The sequence below is a fragment of the Nicotiana sylvestris genome, chromosome 11, assembly GCF_000393655.2.
Source record: "Nicotiana sylvestris chromosome 11, ASM39365v2, whole genome shotgun sequence".
Classification (NCBI taxonomy): domain Eukaryota; kingdom Viridiplantae; phylum Streptophyta; class Magnoliopsida; order Solanales; family Solanaceae; genus Nicotiana; species Nicotiana sylvestris.
Genome location: NC_091067.1, coordinates 124,138,505 through 124,162,025, shown reverse-complemented (window position 1 = coordinate 124,162,025; position 23,521 = coordinate 124,138,505). Strand labels below are relative to the sequence as shown.

At 37.0% G+C, this 23,521-nt stretch overlaps 3 protein-coding genes and 1 long non-coding RNA gene across 5 annotated transcripts; 2 read left to right on the top strand and 2 right to left on the bottom strand.

The window, feature by feature from the left end:
• Window positions 1-12,488: 12,488 nt before the first annotated feature.
• On the top strand, window positions 12,489-12,899 carry LOC138881603 (uncharacterized). The gene has a single exon (XM_070161840.1). The coding sequence runs from the start codon at window positions 12,489-12,491 to the stop codon at window positions 12,897-12,899; it is 411 nt and encodes a 136-aa protein (XP_070017941.1).
• Window positions 12,900-14,334: 1,435 nt separating this feature from the next.
• LOC138882264 (uncharacterized) lies at window positions 14,335-16,187 on the top strand. 2 transcript variants are annotated; one of them, XR_011403744.1, is made up of 3 exons: window positions 14,335-14,524; window positions 14,859-14,923; window positions 15,693-16,187. It is a non-coding gene; the product is annotated as an uncharacterized lncRNA (long non-coding RNA). The 2 variants fall into 2 exon arrangements; XR_011403743.1 differs by lacking the exon at window positions 14,859-14,923 and having other exon boundaries at window positions 14,389-14,524.
• Window positions 16,188-17,456: 1,269 nt separating this feature from the next.
• On the bottom strand, window positions 17,457-18,837 carry LOC104240490 (uncharacterized). Its single transcript, XM_009795339.2, has 2 exons — window positions 17,932-18,837; window positions 17,457-17,687 (listed from the first exon to the last, which is right to left on the bottom strand). Exons 1-2 carry the CDS (start codon window positions 18,644-18,646, stop codon window positions 17,587-17,589), a joined length of 816 nt encoding a protein of 271 aa, XP_009793641.1. The 5' UTR covers window positions 18,647-18,837; the 3' UTR covers window positions 17,457-17,586.
• Window positions 18,838-21,262: 2,425 nt separating this feature from the next.
• On the bottom strand, window positions 21,263-22,250 carry LOC104240489 (stress-response A/B barrel domain-containing protein At5g22580). Its single transcript, XM_009795338.2, has 2 exons — window positions 22,088-22,250; window positions 21,263-21,685 (listed from the first exon to the last, which is right to left on the bottom strand). The coding sequence occupies exons 1-2, from the start codon at window positions 22,207-22,209 to the stop codon at window positions 21,481-21,483; spliced, it is 327 nt and encodes a 108-aa protein (XP_009793640.1). The 5' UTR covers window positions 22,210-22,250; the 3' UTR covers window positions 21,263-21,480.
• Window positions 22,251-23,521: the final 1,271 nt, after the last annotated feature.

The window sequence follows — 23,521 nt, the reverse complement described above, 5'->3', positions numbered from 1 at the left end:
GCTTCTTGTGCTTGTAAGTCTTTCTCCAAATTGAGGTTCCTCAGACTTTCTTTTAAGGCATGAATAGTTGCTTTGTATCCCTTTTCCTTTTCTCCCCAAGCCAATCGTTCTTGGATTTTATCATCAAAGGTTTGAACATGTGGTCTTTTTATAGGCCTTCTAAGATCAGGTTCTGGTGCATCATCCACGCGGAATCTTTTCTCAAACCACCTAGCATATCCTGGATTTATCTCACCCTTTGCAGGATCTGGAACTTGAGTATCATCTTTCAAGTATCGACACCCATTCCACATTTGCTGAATTAAATCCTCGGGGAGAGTGGCTTCGGGGTGTAGCTCGATCACTTGCATACTCAAATCCTCATCATCAGGCACCACTTGGTATCTCCCTAGTTGTATTAGAACTCTCTATGGCGCATATGGCTAGACGCTTCTCAAACCCAACAGCAGCAAATAACTATTCAAGGTTGACATGTGTATCACTTCTCTTACCGGGAGCCATCCCAAATTCCACTCAATTTGACTTGCCGTTAAAGATCTTAAACGAGATATCCAGGCTTCCACCCCTTCTGGAGATTTATAATCTTTTATTCTTTCTTCATAACTCTCGATGAAATTATCATTGCTTGGACCATACTGCATGAACTTGGGGTGATGCCGGAGATGTTCGATCATCCACATTTGCAACAAAATTTTGCACCCTGTGAAAACTTTTGCCCCTGATTTACATAAAGTCAACGCCTGATAAATGCCTGAGAGAATGATCAGGGCAAGGGTGTGACTTTCCTTGGTAGTGAGGACCTGTACGACTCTCGCTATGCGAATATAAATTGTCCGTTCTTTGTTTGGGAAGACCATGATTCCCAGAAAAGCCACCATGAAAGCGAAGCGACGATGAATCTGCCAGGTGTCCTTGTTCTTCTTGTTAGTAAGGCCCTTTTCATGAATTTCAAATCCATCCGGCTTTCCGAACCTTGAATACAAGAAGTTGAAAGAACAACACCCTTTGACAACGTTGCTTTTTCTGATTTGATTACTGATGTTCAGAAGACCAAAGAATCGATGCACTGAGGGAGCCTTTGGGAATATAAGATTTTGGTTTCTCAAATCTCCGTCAAAACTGGCATATCCAGCTATTTCTTCTAATGTGGGAGTAAGCTCGAAATCAGAGAAGCGAAAGACATTGTGAACAGGGTCCCAAAAAGTTACTAACGCCGTAATCAAATCATCGCGTGGTTTAACTTTCATAATATCTGTGAGAGTTCCCAAATACGTAATGACCCATTTCTGACCATCTTCTCCTAACTCATGCCACCATATCTGAAGTCGAAATAGAAACTCATCTACATTTGCGAATGGTGGATTTTGGATGGTGCTCATTTTGTATCTGCGATTAATTTTAACAAAATCAAGACTCCTTTTGAAAACAGACACTCATAAAAAAATCATTTTTTAATTTTTTTTTTTATAAAATAAAAAAACGACACTTCTTCTCTCTTTTTTTTTCAAAATTTTAAAATATTTTGGGAATTTTCTAAAACAACCCATTTTCTTTCTCGGCTCTCACAATGATTTTCTATCCTTTCCCAATTAAGCTGGTCAACATGCAAATCCGACGCAAATGAATGCACAAGTAGCAAGTAAGATGCATCAGGATGGTCTTTTCATTTCGGGTGCACCTGTCCTAGATAGACCCAACCCCTGTGTTGAGTCTCCAAGGTCAAATGCACATGATGCAAACAGACGTTCCTACTAGGGATCCGGTATGAGGCTGAGTTATTCTAAGTGAAAAACCTGAGGCATATTGTTCTAGACCTGGCTTACCCAAACGGACAGCTTGAGCCGAAGTGGGGGCAACGTACTGGGAGCACGAAAGTCTACCCGGCCTAGTTACTTGTCCCAACTTCGTCTTATTTGGTATGACTTCTAACAGAAAGGTGGGCCACGCGCACGTGTGCACCATAAATTTAGAAGACTCAAAAAGAAGAAGGGTTTCGTAGCAGTTTTATATGCATAATTCAGATAATATTAAAGCGGTAAAAAGCAACATTTAGCACATTAAACATAAATATGTAAAAAAATCAGATAACAAACAAAGCCAACTATAACAGTTATTTTAAGCTCGAATTCTTGAACCCTGAACCAGAGATTCTGGGTTCGGTTCCCCAGCAGAGTCGCCAGAGCTGTCACACCTTCTTTTTACCTGTATCCGCAAGGGCATAAGGGAGTTTTTTCCAATTTAAGGACAATCGAAATGGGATTAATTATTTAAATATTCAGAGTCGCCACTTGGAAGATTTATGGTGTCCCAAGTCACCGATTGAATCCCGGATCGAGGAAAAATTTGACTCTGTTTAACAGTTCGCGAACCAGAAATCCGAGTAAGGAATTATGTTAACCCGGGAGAAGGTGTTAGGCATTCCCAAGTTCCGTGGTTTTAGCACGGTCGCTCAACTGTTATATTCGGCTTAATTATCTAATTTTAAAATATTTTTTGAACCTATGTGTAATTTTAACTTTTTGACCGCTTTCAACTAAGAAAATTATCTTAAAACGGGTCACGCGTACGTGTACCCATTTGTTTGGCTCGTCAAAAAATCATGTCACGAGAACGTGTCCACAATTAATAATGTTTCGTTATTATTTAAGAAAACTTGTTCGATGTTGTGCGAACTCATATCCTGATTTTTTTTTAATTATTTATATATATATATATATATATATATATATATATATATATATATATAATGAAAATGAACAAACTGTAGTTACGTCACGCGAATGTGTACATAATTACAATAATTTATTTAAATACGCTTAAAAGTATACTAGTGGTTTATGAGTTATATTTTTTTCTATGTTTGTTTTAAGATTAGGATAGATGTGGATTTATTAAGCCCCTAAAGAAAGAGAATAAAAAGAAAAATTGTTATATATATGGGGAAAAAAACTTCTTAGTGAACTTAATAATTCCAAATACCTTATCCAACATTATTTTTTGTTCTTTTCCTTTTTTTTTTAGGAAAATAAAAAAAATAAAAAAAAATATTCCTACTAAATTAAGATTAGGAATTTCCAACTTTCATGGCTAGGTAGTTAAAAATTATAAATGTTCAATTAGAGAAGACAAACTTTTCTTTATGTAAAAAATTTACTACAATCTTATAAAAAAAGTTTATTATAGTTTATAGTCTATTCACAAGAATGACTAGAAAAAGTTAACCTATTTGTGACTTAAGGACTATAACACTATTTTTTGTCCATAATTGATAGCTCTTTATTGCTAATTTAAAAGTTTGGCCGCAATTGTGAAAACCTAAAACTACGTACATTTGTCAATTTTGTATGATTAAATGGTAGGCGTCACACCTCAGACTATATGAGCTAATTTAATTTAATAACCTCCGTAAACCCATTTTTATTATTAAGAAGGTTTGCTCGGAGTTGCGCGAACGCATACTCCGAAATTAGTTGTAATCATGTCACGCGAACATGTGCGCAATCACAATTGTATTTTAAACGGCCTTATATGTTTCTCTACGAATATTCAACAATTATCCCTAAATCGAATTAGTATCGCTAGGGCCACAAGTTATGGGCCAGCTATATTGTAAAAAGGGCAAATGGGCTAATTCGAGGCACATGGATTTGTAGCCAGGAAATGTTAATATGGAGAAGGACCTGGCAGCTTATTTGCTAGGCCCATGTCCTTTGTTTGAAATTACATCCTTTAAATCTGGTCACATGACAAGTTCGAAGATTCAGGCGAGCTTGACATAATCCCCAAGAATTAACACAAACCATTGTCCAAAACCTGATTTCTTAAAGCCCAAAGCTATTTCTCTAATAATTCATTTGAAATGCCCTCGCAAAGAATCATACCTCTGGGCATATATTAAAACTAACGATTGAATTGTGAAGACTGACAGTAAAGCTATGACCTGAATCCAGCAAACTTTAGCGGAATGGAACAAATTTCGATATAAGAACGTACAAAGGCAACAAAACCCCAACTTCTGAAAAATAAACCTTACGAAGAACACATTAGAACAAATGCATATTCCCTGAAAAAAGCAGGTAGGTCCTGGGCAAACTCTCCTCAGTAACCAAACATATATCATGAGTAGCATGGTCTGGACCACATTTTTACATTTTTCTGAAAGGTTAAACAGGTACTAGAAATCATATTCAATGGGGACTAACCAGCAAATCAATCCGATGAGAGCCACAATCAGAATTTACAATCTAGAATAATGCTATAATCCAATAATCTAACATTATTTATAACACATTGGTGAAAATCCCAAATCTGAAAAGGAAATAGACTACAAACTATATGACCAACTATTCATAATGATTGACGAGATAACTATGCAGAAATCACAAGAAAAGCAATAGCTTCTGTTTGAAAGAACAAAACAACAATTTCAGCTCGATTTCATAGGCTTTTGGTCTAGATTTACTTCATGGTTCAAATGTCTTTACATACCTGGAAATGAAAGTCAAAAGGAGGTAAGATCAACAAGAATAACAACAGTTATCACCAGCAGCAACAAACAACCTCAATCAAACAATATCTCGTACAATTTTAAACCAAATTTGAAGACCAATTCTAAAACCTTTCTCCCTCAGGTGAGTTGAGATTGTTTCAGAAGTTTAAAAACAATTCTCAATCAGTAAAAACTTCAATGGAACAGCAGAATTGTCTTCCTGTGTGTGTATATCCGTGTATGTCTTAGCCCTCAATTTTCAGAATTTTTAGAGTTTAAATCTCTTTCTCCTAATAAATCTCTTAAGCTCTCTCTCTGTATCTATTTCCTATCTCCTCCTCTCTCTGAATTGTTCTCTTTTTCATATCTGAAGCTCTAACTTACAGGCAACTGGAAATGCCCCTTGGATTCATAAAATGACCTTTCAATATTTTAAAATGATTCCACTTACTCAATTAATGCACTTCTATCCCTACCACTATTAGAATCTTCTTAAATTGGGTGAATGCCCCGTTTAATTATTAAACAATGCTCAAATTGTACTCTGAAATCTTTATTTGATTAAAACTACTGAAAATTTTGATTATTTGTAAGCTGGCACAAACAGTTCTATAAAATAGAATCACCAAGCAGCCAAAACCAAACAACATCAATTTCTGATTATTTAAGGGTTTGACATTAAAAGGAAATAGAAAATCATACCCCATACACGACTGATCAGAATTGAAACAAACAAGAATAACCAACGGATGAACTCATTTGTGGTTCGACCCTTAAAACAATCAACACCAACTTAACTAGCCCTGTTACTAAACAAATTCAAACGAATTTAATAAAAAGATTTAATTAAACTGACAGAATCAGTGGACCAACAACTAGGGAAGTAAAACGAAAAATGAAAAAAAAACAGTTAAGAAACTTACCAGTTTAATTGAACAACTTGGTATCAAATTTCTTCTTTTTGATTTCATCGCCAAATGACGTTAATCACTTGTTCTTTGTTAAAACAAGTAATTAATATCATTTCACGATAAAACCGGCTCTACAATTATCAACAGTTCTTGAATTAGGTTTGACCTTAGAACATGGACCCCTAGATTTAAGATTCGAGCAGATCAAGAGCCATTCGAAGGAAACGGGTCATGGATTAGTGAAGAGGGAGTTGTGGTGGTTCTACGGTGTGAATTTGGGGTTGATTGGGTGAGTTAAGGTTCAAGGTCAGATCTTCGATCCAAGATTCGAAGAGTTAGGGGGTGATTCGAGGAAAAGGGATTGGGGATTTGGAGTGAGGGAAGTGAGGGGGTTCTGTGGTGTGTTTTCGGGGTTGTTTGGGCCACCGGAACCGTCGTGAGGCGATTTCCGGTGGGCGGATGGTGGTGTGAGGCAGTGGGAAAACGGGGGTATTTAGGGTATGTGAGATGTACTGAGATGGGAAGGGCCGGGTTCGGGGTAGGGTAGGGGTAAGGGTCTTGGGGTAATTAAATGGGGGTTGATCTCGAGCCGTTGGATCGAAGGGAATCAACGGCTTCGATTAAAAGGGTTTGAAACGGCGTCGTTTAGGTCGGAGTGGGGCTGGATCGGGTAGGGGAGCGGATTTGGGCCGGTTTGGAGTGGGTTTGGACGAATTTTGTTTGGGCTTGAGTATCTTCTAGCCCAAATTTGATTTCCTCTTTTTTTGTTAACACTTTTTCTTTTTTCTTTTTTCTTTTTTCTTTTTTTTTTCTTCAAAAATAAACTTAAAGATCCTACATTAAATTATAGAAGACCTAAGTTAACTTAAAAATATTGGTTAACTTTAATTAACACCCATCACAAACAATTAAACACTTAAATTAAAAGAAAATCACGCGATTTGACAAAAATACGAATAATATGTTATTTTTTGTGAATTTTTATTTTTGTAAAGCAACTAATTATTAATTAATTCCAAAAATATACAAATACAATTCTAAAAATGCCAATGCTATATTTTTTGTATTTTTAACGCATTAATAAAATTAAACATGCACACAGATCTATGCAAACAACAGGAAAATCGCACAATATTTCCTAAAAATACACTTAAAGAGTTGGGTCCAAAAGTTACTAGTGAAGCGTGAGTCACGGTCACTAACAATGTCTTTGGGCAGGCCCCAATATTTGACGACATGAGAGAAGAAGAGTCGAGCTGTATCTTCTGCTGATATATATTGTGGGGCAGCAATAAAGGTAGCATACTTGGAAAACCGATCTACCACAACCAAGATAGTTGTTAGATCTCCGACCTTGGGCAATCCGGTGATGAAATCCAGGGAAACACTTTCCCAAGGTCTCTTTGGGACAGCTAGTGGTTCCAAGAGTCCCGCCTGTGTTAAGCGGTCTGACTTGTCCTTCTGGCATACTAGACAAGTCTTCACATACTGAGCAACGTCATCGGCCATTTGAGGCCAATAATATGCACGGCGAAGTAACGCCATGGTGCGTTCTTCACCGGGATGGCCGGCCCACAGAGTATCATGACATTCCGCTAGAAGAGTCCTTCGTAGATCTCCTCCTTTAGGAACATAAAGTCGGTTCCCTTTCACTTTCAGAAAACCATCTTCCATGTAGAACTGGCGAGTCTTGCCTTGTCCTACCAAATCAACCAAATACTGTGAAGCAGGATCTCTGATGAGTAGATCTTGTATCTGGTCCTTGATGGAGGTGGCTACCTCGCTCCCCCTTAGGGTGGCGAGTAAGCACACTGATGCTAGATCAGCTCTCCGACTGAGCGCATCAGCAACATGATTGGTCTTCCCACTTCGGTATTCCAGGTTGAAGTGGAATTCAGCTAGGAGTTCCTGCCACCTGGCCTGTCGACCATTCAACTTCGGCTGGGTCATGAAATGGCTAATAGCTGTGTTGTCTGTCTTGACCACGAACGGGGTCCCCAGTAGATAGTGCCTCCAGAGGCGCAAGCAGTGGACGACATCCAATAATTCTTTCTCATGGGCGGCATAGCGCCGCTCTGCATCTTTTAGCTTCCGACTCTCGTACGCTACAAGATGCCCTTCTTGTAGCAGGACTACACCGAGGGCATAGTCAGATGCATCTGTTTGTACTTCGAATGGCTTGGCCAGATCAGGAAGGGCCAAGACGGGGCTACTAGACATAGCCGCTCAATGCGTTGAAGGCCTCCGCTCGCTTGGGTCACCATTCCCAAGGCGTGACCTTCTTGAGGAGTTCTGTCAATGGTACTGCAATGAGGGAGTAGTTTTTCACAAATCGCCGATAGAAATTGCATAGACCAAGGAACGCCCTCAAGGCGTGGATATCCTTAGGCGGCGGCCAATCTGTGATTGCATGAATCTTCTGCTTGTCCATCTTGATCCACCCTTCCTCGATGACATGTCCGAGGAAGTCAATTTGCTTTTGAGCAAAGGAGCACTTAGATAGCTTCGCATATAGTTCATGCTCCCGCAATCGAGATAGGACCTTCCGCAAGTGCATCAGGTGTTCCTCCAATGTTTTGCTATATACCACAATGTCATCCAAGTAGACCACCACGAATTCATCAATATACTCTCAGAAGACTTGGTTCATCAAAGTGCAAAACGTAGCTAGGGTGTTAGTCAAGCCGAATGGAATAACCAGGAAATCGTACGACCCATATCTTGTCACACAGGTCGTCTTGTGCTCATCACCCTCTGCAATCCGAACTTGCCAATAACCTATCTTCAGGTCTATTTTGGTGAACACCGTCACACCACCCAGTCTATCGAACAAGTCTGCCATTAGCGAAATAGGGTACTTGTTCTTCACAGTAATTTTGTTTAGAGCCCGATAGTGCACACAGAGTCTTAGACTACCATCATGTTTCTTTTGGAATAGCACAGGGGACCCATATGGGGATTTGGAGGGCACGATAATCCCTGTGTCTAGCATTTCCGTCAATTGTCTCCAAAGCTCGGTGAGTTCGGGTTGTGACATTCTGTAAGGCGCCCGGGCGGGTGGCTTCGCGCCCGGCACCAGCTCAATTTCATGGTCCATAGTGTGCCTAGGCGGTAGTCGCTTTGGCATGACATCTTCAAACTCTAGTAGTAGCTCCTTCACGGGTTCAGGAATGGGACCCAAGGAGCGTTCTACATCTTCAATGCAGAGGGTTGCCAGGAACGTGGGTTCATTTCTTTTGACCCCCTTCTTCAACTGCAAGGCTGAGATGTTTTCAACGGCCATCTTCATGGGCATGCACGAGATAATGCAGGGCTTGGTCCCATTTGCTCCCATCATCAGTAACATGTCAGCATACGGTACATGCATGGTGTTGGTTTGCCTCAGGAATTCCAATCCAACTATCAACTCGAAGTCATCTATGATCACCACGCGTAGGTTGAATTTTCCTTCGTAAGGGCCAAGCTTCACCGGTACTTCTTTGGCTATTCCACCCACTAGCTGGGGAGGTGAGTTGATAGCCTTAACACGGCCTCTACCTTTCCCTACAACTAGACCAAGGCGCTCCACCTGAGTCGAGGCTAAGTAGTTGTGGGTAGCACACGTGTCTACCATGGACCGAATGGGCTTGCCATTCACCTTCATCTCAACGAACATTAAGGTCCTCTCGTGCTTAAGAGGAGTCTCATCATCCACCTTCTTTTTCCCTTTCTTGGTGACTGGACATGGTTCCTTCTTCTTACGGATACCAGCACTAGTCTCTGCTAATGCCTCAGAAATGGAGCCAACAATTGCATTGAAGGCACCTACTGGTTCAGTCTGATCCGCATCGTTTGAGTCATCATCAGTCCCATCATCAAAAGTTTGATGGGCGTTCATCTGTGCATGTGGGCACTCATTGTTCCAATATGGTATGCCGCAATGACGGCATCCTGAAGGAGGCTTCCTCCCCCGATCATTGTTGTTAGACGCAGCACTGTTGCTGCCAGTGGAGGGAGCCTTAGGTTTGGTTGAGCCCCGATCTACCCCACTTCTGCTAGGGCCACCATTGCTAGACTGGCCCCCTTTGAATCTCGCTCAGGCAGGCGGCTGAGGCCTATCCTTCCGAGCTTCCATTTGATAGTCCCCAAGGCATTCAGCTGTTTGGATCGCCTTGGGCAGGGTATCTACCCGTTGTCTTTGTAGCTCCATACGGGCATAAGGTTTCAGCCCTTCTAGGAAAGTGAAGAGCTTGTCTTTGTCCCCCATGTCGCATATGCTTAGCATGAGCGTGGAGAATTCCCGCACGTAGTCCCGCACGGATTTCTCGTAGCTTTCTCCTTGAATTGTATTCAACATTTTCGGGGAAGAATTGTAGGCGTATGGCTGCTTTCAGTTCTGCCCATGTTTCGAGAGCATCTTCACCGGCCTTGATGGCTTCGTATTTCACCCGCCACCAGAGTTTAGCATCACCCTGAAGATACATGGCAGCAGTTGCTACCTTCTTACCTTCTTCAAGGCCCCCAACAGCATCGAAATATTGTTCGACATCAAAGATGAAGTTCTCCACTTCCTTGCCATTCCTAGCTCCACTGTATGGCTTTGGCTCACGAATTTTCAATTTTTGTGTCGCGGAAGTGGGGTTTGCAGCGTCCCCGATCTGGTTTCCATCGCCTCGCAGCAGGCCCTGTAAAGCAGCATTGACGACATTGAGCTTGTCTGTCAAGTCGTCAATAGTTTGTTGCATGGCAGTCACCCTGTCTGCCTCTTGTGCCCTGTAAGTTAAATCCTCGGCACGCTCCTGTTGGAATCCCTCGAATTTGCCAAAACTTTTGGCTACCTTTGTGGCTGCCGTTTGCCGGTCTCCCTCGGAGTCACGATTGATGTTTTCTATGTCAACTTCGGCCTGTAGCACCCTGTGGTCCAGGTCATCCAACCTTTGCCCTAGGCTGGTTCTTAGTTCAGGCAGTATTCATGATGGGCAGTAATCCGTCGACCGTCTGTTCAAGGGCAGATTCACCATGGTCAGAAATGGTGGTAATGGCAATGCGTTCTCTCATCTGATGTCGAGCCTAGGCTCTGATACCAACTGTTACGTGGTGCCTTCCTGAGATTCCTTGGAAGGGAGACGTAAGGCTAAGCAACTGATGTCAGTGCAGTTGTTGTCCGCCAACTGAGGTCCCCTCCGTACGCTAGACTAGATTGTCAGTGCCGTACGGGAAAACCAATGTCAAGAGCAATTGAGAGAACAGGATTGAGAATTGAGAACGAAAGAAAGATTGATTGCATTAATGAAAGCTATTACAGAAAGGCAACGGGGTGTCGAGGGGAGAGACACCAGTACAGAGAATTGTTTGCTTGCTAGAAAGTTTGATTGCTTGATCCCCCCTAATAATACTTTAAAAAAATAATCCAAAGCTACAAGACTAGACTTGATTAAGCTGGAGAAACATAATGGAAGTACATGGAATAAAACTACTCTATATTTACAATGAAAAAGACTTAGTTTGCTATAAGGCAGAAACAGGTCCGTTGTCAGCAGCATAGTCTTTGGCATCAGGGTCTGCGCGCGCGGCGCTGTTGGCATCTGCCTGCGATTGGGCGCTGGTAAGGGATATCGGTGGGGCGACAAAGGTACATGCGCGCTTGTCACTTGGCGCGGCCAAGACCATGGGGCTGTCCGTGGCGCTAGGCATTGGAAGGCTTGCTAGGACGCCACGGGGCGCGCCCAAGGGGTCATGGGGCACGGCTGAAAAGCCACCCATGACATAACACATGTAAAATTTAGACATATTTATTGATTTAATCCATTTTAACCTACTCAAATTTGACTCGACCAACATATTCAACACCCGTAAATTCACAAAGTGGTTTACCACAAACTTAGAGACTTAGGAATTTAAGCTAAATAATATATTGTTATATTTCCTTTTATATCATAATTTAAGTCATAACTTATTGAGTTAACTCACTTAGACAAGCAGAATTTAGACATATTAAGTCACGATCTATTCATTGACTTGACCCATTTTGACGTGTACAAATTTTACTCAATAAGCCCATTTGACACCCATAAATTCATAGGGTGTTTGACCAAAAACCTTGACATTATTTTTCAACATGTTCCTGTTTCTAAATTGTCATCTTCATACAAATGTTGTTGTTATTTCAACCTGGCCTCTGTCATTATGTAATTTGTATCCTAGTTCTAAAGAATTTTGAAAATCTTGAACCCCCTTAATCTCAATTCTAACTTCCTCCTTTCTATTTCGATATCCAAGTCACTAATTGTTTTCATTTACTTGATGCCATCAAGATGTAACTTGTACCACCGTCACGAATTGTGGTGGAATGGATAAAATCTTTTACCCCTTAATCAAAAGTTTCGAGCTTGAGCCTTAAGAATAAAAACAATTTTGGTCCCTTTAATAGGCCTTACGCGATGCGAATGCGGATTGGACGGAGCCCTAATGTGAATACCGAATTAGAAAAAAAAAAGACTTGCAAACTCTTTACTATTGACCCTGTACATTGTAGCATCAAAATTTAGCAAAAGGAGCATCCGGCCAAAAACACCACACACCTTTCACAAAAGCAAAAAGAACCACCAACGATCATAATAAAGAGGAGAAGGAAACATTACAAAAGTGGGAGAAGAAAAGGAAAGGATCAAATTTAATTCCTTAATGTCATCTCCAACCTTCCCCCTTTTCCCCGTAATATGGGCAACTTTTGTCATAATGAAGCTTCAACCCTCCTTTATTTTTACCCTTAAAATGGAGGATGAATAGATGGGGGTACATTATTCATCTTCCACATTACTATTCATGCATATTTTATTTTTATTTTATTATTTAACTCTTTTAATTTATCTCTTTATATATACCTAGTTATGTTTATGTAATATCTTTATAATATTAATTTAACATCTTAACTTTGGCGTATAATTTTGATAAATTAATTTTCGTGCATTTATTATTTTTATGTAAAATTATAAGTTAATTTTATTATAAGTTATAATTGTATAAAAAATATATAATCATCTCAAAAAATGAATAGTGCAAATATAAAATATTAGATGTTGCTAAAATTGAAAGGACAAGAATATAATATGGGCTATTATTTAGTTGACAATATATATCCAAAATGGTCAACCCTTGTGCAAACTATTCGTGAGCCACGTTTGGCAAAGAAAAATTATTTTGCGATGAAACAAGAATCATGTCAAAAAGATGTTGAACGTGCATTCGGAGTTTTGCAACAACATTTTGCAATTGTTGCAGGACCCTCACGTTTTTGGCAAAAAGAAGTGCTACATGATATAATGACTACATGTATTATATTGCACAACATGATAATCGAGAATGAGCGTGATCTTAATGCACCAATTCAAGATGATTTGGAAGGTCCACCTCCAACAATGGAAATGGCAGAAGATGAAAATCAACGATTTCAAGAATTTTTAGCTCGACATAGAAGAATTAAGGACAAAGATACTCATTTTGCACTTCGTATGCATTAATAGATCATTTATGGGAGAATACTAGAGGTTGAAGTTGAATATTTATGTAGTATTTCGAATAAAATTTATCGTTATGTAATATGTATTTAATTAATCTTGTATCGCAATTATTTCACTTTTATTTGAATTATTAGTTAATCTATAATAATTGCTTACAAATTATATTATTTAAAATTTTATGGAATTGTTTTAATGGAAATTACAAAATAATGAAAATTAAAAAATAAAATTGAAATGAAAGATAATAATATAATATAGAAGAGAAAAGAATATAAAAAAGAATATTCGCTTTTGGGGGAAAAGGGGGGGAATGGTTGAAGTAAGTTGTCACCAAAATGGGAAAATCCCCATCTTGGGGACCAAAATGGGGGTGAAGGTTGGAGATGCCCTAATGCAAAAGGCAAGAAGAAAAAACACACCTTTGTCTTCACTAAATGAATCAAGAAATGCTAAAACATAATTTGGATAGAATAACAAGTCAAGCTATCAACTTTGTGTGCCTGAGCTTGCTTACATTGTCAGTCCCAAACTTAGATAAAGAAAAAGGGTTGCGGTAGATATATAATCAACATAAAACTCGTCAACTTATGAACTCTAACGATACAGAATATATCATTGGTGATATGAGATAAAATGGATCGACGTGATCAGTAAGGATTCATGTGACAACTTCTCTTGGAATTGAAGCATAGTTATTATAACAATTCAAATTATTGTTCCTTTATTTATCATGATCCTGTTTCTGAATTGTCATCTTCATATAAATTTGCAACTATATCTTTTTAGCCTGCTCTCTGTCATTCTATAATTTGTACCCTAGTTGTAAGGAATCTAACAACCTTAGTTTCAATTTGAAATTCCCTACTTTCTATTTTCAGTGTCCCAGTATACCCTAGTGAGAAGTTTTCAATAGCTTTTCACTTAATTAATGCCATCAAGATGTGAACTTGCACATTTTTCACAGTAGACTTCGTACATAACTACATATATTTTGTAGCATCAAACCTAGCTTTGAGTTACATAGCAACCACTGTGATAACATCAACCTTGGAGGACACAAACCATGATATATTTACTAAATTTTCTTTTGCTCATCACCACCCTACCAAATTCAATTTTTTTTTAAAAGTTTCTGGTCTAAACTGTGGAATGCTTGCATTAGAGTAGACCGTCTACATAATAACCTGTAATACCCTATATTTTAATAAGGGTGTATTGGTCATTAGCAAAATAATAATAATAATAATAATAATAATAATAATAATAATAATAATAAAAAAAATAGCTACAAAAAAAGAAGAAGAATAACCAAAAAAAAAAAGATAAGGAATTCAAAAAAAAAAGGGTTGAAGCCCATTCTGCCCAAAAAGGAAAAGAAACAAAATCTAGCAAAATAACTAATAAAACAAAAAAAATTAAAGCCAAAAAGGAGTTGGGGAAAGGAATACGCAGTCTGCTTAAATTGAAACAGAAGCAAAAGAAAAGGGTTGAGACAAAAATCCCTTAGACCTACCATCGAATAGAAAAACAAAAGAAAGAAGCTTCGGTTGTTTCTCTACCGCCGAAGACCGTGTTTCATCTAATCTTTGGCATACAATTCCTTAAGTTTCAGCAATACACTCCAGGTAGTTACATGTATTTCTTCCTCTTTTAAGGCTATGGAATTTTATATACATAATCTTTGTAGGGCTGAGTAGATATAATTTTGAAGTTGGATTAAAAATTTGAAAGATATAGTTAAGGAAATTGGGAGAAATTCATGAGACTTTTCCATGAATTAACTGGGTAAATTATATGAATAGGTTGGAGTTGATAGATTAGTAATTACTCATATGTGGGTAAATATAATTCGGCGAATTAAGAGTCAAATATGGAACCTCGAGGGTTGGGTATTCTAAATTAGCTATGAATTAGCCTAAACATAGAAATTAACATGACACCGATATTATGTAATTATAGATTGAATTGGAGGAAGTTGTACGAATTGCTCGAGGTGAAGCATTTGGAATTTTGGCACGAGTACTGTGAGTAGTAATCTTACAGCAATTTGTGTTTTCATAACCTGCATGATTTTTAATAAGAATATGTTACCGATTAATTTGAGTTGCATGTGGGACAAGTCTTTTACTCGATATGATACCAAAATAGTTATTTGATATGATTACCATTGTTTTAAATATTCTTGTTGTCACTAGATACATTTTACCGTTACTTGAATTTATTGTTATCCAAATGAAATTATATGATTTGATAAGAACCGAAATGCCCTATATTGTTTTAAAATATTTCCTATGAGCATATATGGATTACAGAGACAAGTATAAATGGGAGTAAACTTTGAAGGATCCCGTAGCTAACGGCGGGTTCGTTAGACTTGGTGCACCTTGTATTTACCGATTACAGAGTACAGTTATAGTCCTCGCTAGTGGGAAGGTAGAACTAGCATACCGTTACCGATTTCCCTCGAGTAGGGACTACCGTTATATTTGACTTCTTGCGAAGAAGTCCACAGTTATACCGATTACATGATTCGTTCATTGAAACCTCCCAAATGTGAATATTGATATTAGACAGTGGTTACCAAGCTTTTTACCAAACTGTTAATTGTATTATACTACAAGAAAAGCATGACGAGACTGAAAATTATTTATTGTTTCTGAAAGGGCATTTTTATGTTATTTTCTGTTTGATATACTAGCATATTTTCTGACTTGTCCCCAATAAAAACGGTTGTGGTTAAGTGTTATTTACTCACTGAGCTAGCGACTCATTCCCCGCTAATTTTTTTTACAGAGACAGCAGTTGACGTAGGCGAGAATATCGTTAATTAGAGCGCACGGGTTGATATTTCTCGGTGAGCCTCGCACTTGTTCGTCCATGTCTGCAAGATACTTGACGGCGTCGACGAGTTTTTCCAGCATGAGTTCGTCCCGCACTCCTCCCTGCTCACGGGCAACTTCTCTTGCCTGCACACAGATTTCTTGCAAGAGCCTGTCACACTGGGCGGCATTCTCTTAAGTCTCTCGATGCAATTCGCGTGGGCAGAGATTTTATTTATTGTTATGGTCTTTTCATTGAACTCTGAGTCGCTCCATCGTTATTGTGTCGTGAGTATTCTTTTGTTATTATAGTCTTATGTTGAGTATCGTTCTCATTTATCAAAGTTGGAGATAAATTTGTATTTCTAGTGGTTAGTTGGTGGTTTAGTTATGGTGGAGACTTATATTGGTTAATTGACAAGTTGTCAATAATTTGGTATGATATTAGGATGTTTGGTTGTTGATTTGAGACAGGAAAGTTTTTGGGATGGTCCAAAAATAGGGAAAACTCTGTTCGATTTTCTGTAAAATTACCGATGAGGCTTACTTGGGAGCACTTGCTCCTAAGCGCCGGTCACAATCCTAAATTGGATCGTGACACAACTCCTTGGGGTGCGGACTTTCCCGTGTGAAAGCGGGATGGTTCGTGCATTTCTTCTACAATATGATTATGAAGCAGGGGAGAACATATCACAAGAAGAAGGTGCTGAGCTATGACAGGACAGTAAGCACTTCCAAACTGCTGCAACAATTAATGCTTAGAGCATTCAAGTTCAAGATGACGATGATTTGATTAAAAGTACAGTACATCATTTGGAGCGTCATAAGCTGCACTCATGTAAAAGAATGAGGAACATGCATGCTTCAAATGAGAATTTCTCAAGTATTTCTAGACACCATATTGTGAAAGGACTTAAGTTGCATGTAAAAATTTCTACACAATTAGCCTAGTTTAACGTATTACACAGGGTAGTTACCATTCTACTAATCAATATATTTTACCCATATAAGTAATTTATCATATATTTTACACCGTCAATGCATACAACTTGTCTACATTTTTTAACTTTCTATTACTAGTACTATGAAACATAATTATAGTCTCTTGGTCATTCAACCTAAAAGAACCAGTTTCTAAACAAGAATATTTCATCATATTTCCACTGTTTTGAACTAATGTAACCTTTGGTATTTATCTCAGCAAATTCTCTAGTTGTCAACCTCACTCAAGAAGACAACTCTCTTCTATAATCACAAGCAAAATTGATCCCTACCACATGCATATTTCTAGAAAAAATGTGGATTCATTTAACTTTTTGCAAACAATGACATGACTTTACAGCATAATGAAAAGCTTAAATTCAACAATGCATTCACTAAAGGGCTGTAAATGTCCCTACATGTTCCATAACCTGCTCAATTCATAAAGTTTAGACACAATAAGTGGAAAAGGCAACACACCACTAGTAATTTCAGTAGACATATATATATATATTGATAAAGTAGTATCCAGGAAATCTTCGTCACACTTTTTAGTACAAGGTTAGCCTAGTGCACTAAGCTCCGGTTATGCGCGGGATCGAAAAAGAGCCACACTATTATAAGGGTTTATTGTACGCAATCGTATCCTGCATTTCTGTAAGAGGTTGTTTCCACGGCTCAAACCCGTGACCGATCACGTAACAACAACTTTACCAGTTACGTAACGCTCCCTTTCACACTTTTTAGTACAAGATGATAACATCATATCATATAGTACAATATACATCCCCAAAGATATTCTTCAATACAAATTCTCATTCTTTGAAAATGAAAGTAAAATAAATACATCTTGTTTTTTTCCATAAAATGGAAGAGCTTAATTATATTCAAACCCCTTCAAGAAGATCCATCACAACAATTAAGCAAAGCAAAGAGAAGAGCACAATACCACTAGGTTTTGGAATTAGACCAGCAGAAACCTCTACCTCTGCAAACAAAAAAAACACCACAATAAGAATCAAGACAATGAAAGAACTGATCGGTGCACTAAGCTTCTGCTATGCACAAGGTCTAAGGAAGGGCCGGACCACATGGGTCTATTGTATAGAGTCTTACCTATATTTTTACAAGAGGCTGTTTCTACGGCTCAAACCATGACAATGATTTGACAAGGGAAAACAAAGAAAGCTTTTAGTGTAAAAGCTTCTGAGTTATGAGATAAGAGAACTTACTACATTGAGTTACATAGCAAAGGCATCTCAATCCAACTCCACAATTACCATAAGGTTTTCTACACTCATCACAAGGATTTGGTACATGTTCAATATCCCAAGATATCCTTGTCCCTAACTCAAGTTTCTCACTATTCCCATCTTGAGAATTGCTTTTATAAACTCTTCTATAATGTGAACAGTTCAAATCCTTAGGATGAAACTCATTTCCCAAATCTTGAACATCATCAACCATCAAACAAGAAAAAGACCCTTGTTTTAGACCTTCTTTACACAACTTCAAAGAAATTCCTTTATCATTTTTCAAGTAAGGACAATTTCGAAAAATTGATGTATTTCCCTTAGGATTTAAGCAGTTGAATAAGAGTAATGAGTTAGGCTTAGGTGGAGGAGGAAATCCAAAAGATAAATCTTTAGCAGATACATAATGAGATGAAGTAGAACAAGAACTATGAGAAACAGTAAGTACTTTATTTTTGTAATCAATTGATGAAACTTGGAAAAGACCAACAGAAGTTCTATAGTATAAAATCTCTGATCTACAAAAGACCATGTTTTTCAAGAAAGATGAATTTGTTGAGTTTTGAGAAACAAATGGCTCTTCAATTCTTATATTACCACAGTAGTTTTTTGCTGCTTGTGCTTCTTGAGACATGTAAAAGTTTAAAGAAAGGAAAAAGACTAAAAGATGAACTTTCTTGATCAAGATTTCCATGTTTTTGCTTCCTTTCTTTTGTTACCCTGATTTGATATTTCTACTGTATTGGAACTTCAAAAATGGAGTTTTTGATGCAATGAGAAAATGCAAAATAGATGAAAGGCTGTAAAAGGAGGAATTAAAGAATCTAACTTTTCCACTTTGCAGGAAAAAAATTCTACCTTTTTGTTACTGTAATATTCTTTGAGCATCATAAAATTCTGGATTAAAATATTATTACCTTTTTATTTTTCTGATATGCTTTGTTGACCTCAAAGTCCTTTTTGAGTCTGGAAACAACCTATCTACTTTATAAGCGGGAGCGGGATAAGGTTTGAGTACACGTTACTTTCGGTCTCCATGGGTAAGATTTTACTGAATTTGTTTGTATTTTCCGATTAGTGATAATAGAGGCAACATATGGCAGACAAACTTTGGTATAATGGGGTCAGTATGATGTAGTAGAAGATTAATTTTAGCATGTAGATCTCTAGCATAGGTAATGAAAAGTCAAAAGTTAAATTTGTACTCTAGTTCAGTGATTATTTCATAATCAAAATACTAGTCACAAGATGTTGAAAAGGACACAATGTTCTATTGAAATGTCCATTCATGAAAGGATATCATAAAATGCAAAACCATCCACAATACAAACACTTGAACCTCAATTAGACCAAAACAGTCTAAACAGAACCAAACCATATTGGAACATAATAACACACATAACACTAGTTTGTTGTGCCATGGATAACAGGTGCTTTGAAAGTAATAGCAGGGAAAATCCAACACCACAGCCTTGTCAATTACAGTGGCAAAAGTAGCTGAAAATTCGACATAAATTGGGTGACTAACATAATTTTTTATAGTGTTCTTTGCTACTGAATGTCATTTTTAAAGCATGAGTGAAACATTGTGTAAGCATTTCATGGCTTTCAGTATCTTTTCCCCTGCCACAAGTTAAAGAACCATTTGAATATTAGTACGTACTATTTATCACAAAAATGTGTGACTACATTAAAATGACCTATGAGAAAATGTGAACAGTGTATTCAAAGACATACCAAACAAAAGACTTGGCTAGCGTTTCATCATAGATTTTCAAATTTATTTTGAAAAATCTTGATTTGGGTGAAGTTTAGTTTGAAGATGAAAATGTATTTGGACATAAGTTTTCAAAAGATATTTCATTTCTTTTTTTTTTGTAAAAACATGAAACATGACTTATACCTACAAGTTCTAAAAACTATCACAAATACCCAACGTTACATTTATCAATAACATTCATTATATTATCGCAAACCATAGTCCTGAACATAAATAAATTTGGTACAAAATTATCATTTTCATAATGAACTACATAATACACTATCAGATGACTGAGAAGATGAAGCAGCATTGTTACAAAATAATAAATAGTGAGCTCTTTTATAAAATACAAAAGTTTGGGGTAATTTTTAAAAAATGTAATAGTGATATTTTGGGCCAAAACCAGCTCTTGGGATTTGAGATTTGAGTTTTAGGAATTTGCCAAAATATAAGTAAAATCTATGGCCAAACATGTATTTGCAAAAAAAAAAAAAAACTCAAATATGTTTTGACAAAATGTATGGTGAAACGGGTCTTGATAGTGTCCATTTCTAAAGCAAGCTTTTCCAACCTTTTAAAAATCTTCTCCACCACCACATCTTGCTTGAACTTCACAAAACCAAATGCTTGAATTCATCAGCAGTGGCTGCTAGTTATTGGTAAATCAATGAAGCAAAAATGGCCTCCGAAACCCGCGTTTGTATACATCAAGTCCTATTCAACATTTGAATATTATGACTTCGACAACTAATTTTACTCAACCCTATTTGATTTGGGTTCCAACTCTATTATATGTACTTATTTAGTAGATTTTTAAGTATATGTATAGAGTTTGAGCCAAAACTACTGAGATTGTATGAACAAGTAAGTCCTTACCTACCTCTGCCTAGTGGCCGAGCCACATTGAGTGACACCGCTTCACTGGAAAATTACAATATATTACTAGATATATTTTTTATTTTATGTATATTTACTATACTACTCCCTGTGATTTTTTGATGTATCTAATTATTTATATTTTGACACCCTTTAATGAAGATTCTGGCTCCGCCACTTCTGCCCAGTATATACACCCCCACATTATTTTAATAAGGAGCACGTGTTGGACTACTTCCAAAAAAGCAATAGAATCAAGAAAGGTAATTATTTTATAATTTTAAGTTTTGAAGATTCGTTCATGTGATCTAGACAAATCTAATTATCCAAGACAAATCTAATTAAGGAGTATTTATGCATTTTTCCGAATATAGAATGAACATAGTATGAGTAGTAAAATATCAATGCCAATTCATTAAAGAGCTTAAATATCTCAACAGCCAACACGTTTGTTGTTTAATCATTCAGTATTCAAAATTCATTAGCCTGATTAAGTTGTATTTACGCAAAGTAGGCCCATCTAAAAGGGTAAAACGCTTCCTACCGAAAAGTTCTACATTTTTTTTGTTCGAACTCGAAATCCCTTATTAAAAATGAATGGATCACAACTATTTCATCACACTTCTCGATAATACTTTATAATGATATATTAAATGTCTTAACCATCCACAATTTTGGAAAGTATGTATTAAGCCTTTATTTCAAGATTCCTCATAGTGATACATTACATGTCTTAAGCATCCACAATTTGGGAAGCAAAGATAATAGACTGTTCACACACTTGAACCTCAAACATCCAAATATCATCCTAAACAAATCAAACCATACTGAAACATAGATGCACACATACAACTAGCTTTTTTTATTTTTTTGTGACATTGATCATGTGGTCAAGCTGGAGCAGGTGCTTTGACAGAAATAGCAGGGAAATCCAGTAGCACAGCCTTGTCAATTACAGTGGAGAAAGTAGCAGAAAATTCCACATGATTTGGGTGACTAACAAATGTGGTATAGTCATCCTTGTTATTGAATGTCATCAAGAAAGCATGAGTAAAACCTTGTGTTAGCATTTCATGGCTTTCAGCATCTTTTCCCCTGCCACAAGTTATAGAAACCATTTTAATTTACAATCATCACAACAATGTGCAAGCAAAAGAGTAGTTCTGTACACTAAGCTCGCACTGTCTGGGAAAGAGTCAGACCAAAACCACATTTGATCTTATGAGTATGGAACCTTATCTCACATTTCTGCAAGAGGCTGTTTTCGCGATTCAAACCTATGACCTCCCAGTCACGCAACTTTACCGTTGCACCAAGACTCCTCTTCTATGTATCAGCTATGTTGCTCAGACTTATCTCCGGTTGCATGTCGGATCCTCCTAAAGTAGTGTATTTTTGAAGGATCCGACACGGGTACAGTAACATTTTGGAGAGTCCGTATAATATAGTGTATCAGTATTTATAAAAATGAGCATAAAAAGGTATTCAATGACTTACCAAACAAAAGACTTGACAATATCCATTTCTTGAACAAGCTTTTCCAATCCTTTTAGAATGTCGTCCACCACCACATCTTCCTTGAACTTCACCAAAACCAAATGCTTGAATCCATCAGCCATGGCCAGTTAATTAGTAAACCAATGAAGCAAAATGGTTCACCAAAAGACACCTATATATACACCCAACATTATTTTTCTGTCAACTTCAACAGTCTGTCATCACTCATGCTGGGGCAGATGGAGTTTATACGTGTCGAGTTCATCTAAATTCAGTACTTTTAATGCAGAGTATAAATTTATATGTAAAAATTTACTAAAATTACAATAAATAATAGATACAAACTCATAACTTTAAAAATATAATGAGTTTAAGGATAATAATCTTAAAAATTGTACTCATAAAACTTAAATCTTGGATCCATCTTTGCATAAATACACATTTTTGTACCATGAAGTCAAGTCTCTCCTTTACAAGACAATATCTGCAAAACAATATATGGAAAAAGGTACAATTAGCTGCATGGGACAATGTAATTTTCATGGCTTCACCCTAATTGTCCTAACCTTGCTTTTCAAAAAGGAGTGACCCCACTCTGAACCATTCTTCTTGGAATTTGAGGGACTAGTTTTCAAAATGCAACATCATAGTGAGAAACGACTACTACTACTATTTCTCATTTGTGGGACCAAGTAGTTTGGACGTAAAAATTATACTCCTTCCGGTCTACAATAAGTGACTAATTTGTTTTGGGCGCATCCATTAAGTCACTAAATTCTAAACGAAAATAGTTAGTATGACTAAACTACCCTTCATTAAATGTTGCACCATAGTTATAGTAGCACTTGTTTATCTTCTCAAACGTGAGGAGTACATGATTTTTTAGGGTTACGTACATAAGAGTAATTTTGAAAAAATAAATTGAATTTTTTCTTGATTATATAAATGGACACTTATTTTGGACCAAAATAAAAAAGCAAATTGGTTACTTATTGTGGACCGGATGGAGTAATTGTTTTTAAAAGAAGTACTCATTTTAGTCCATAATAAGTGAATTTTTAGTTCTAGCACACCACTTAAGAAAACACGAACTCCTAGAGATAAAAAAAAATATGTATTCACTAAATTACCCATAATTAATTGTTACCTTGACATATTGGGTTATGTAAATAAGGGCAAAAATTTTGGAAAAATAAAATTAATTCCTTCTTGATTATGTAAAAGGATACTTATTTTGGACCAAAAGGTCACTTATTATGGACCGGAGGGAGTAGTATTTGGAATTAAGTTGAAAATAGTATTTGAAATTTGAAATTATGTTTGAACATGCATTTCACTTAAAAACAATATTGCAATTTTGTGAGTGGAGAAAATATAAATTCTGAATTTTTTTTGAAAAACTCATTTTCGAAAATTTTCCAAAAACTTATAAAA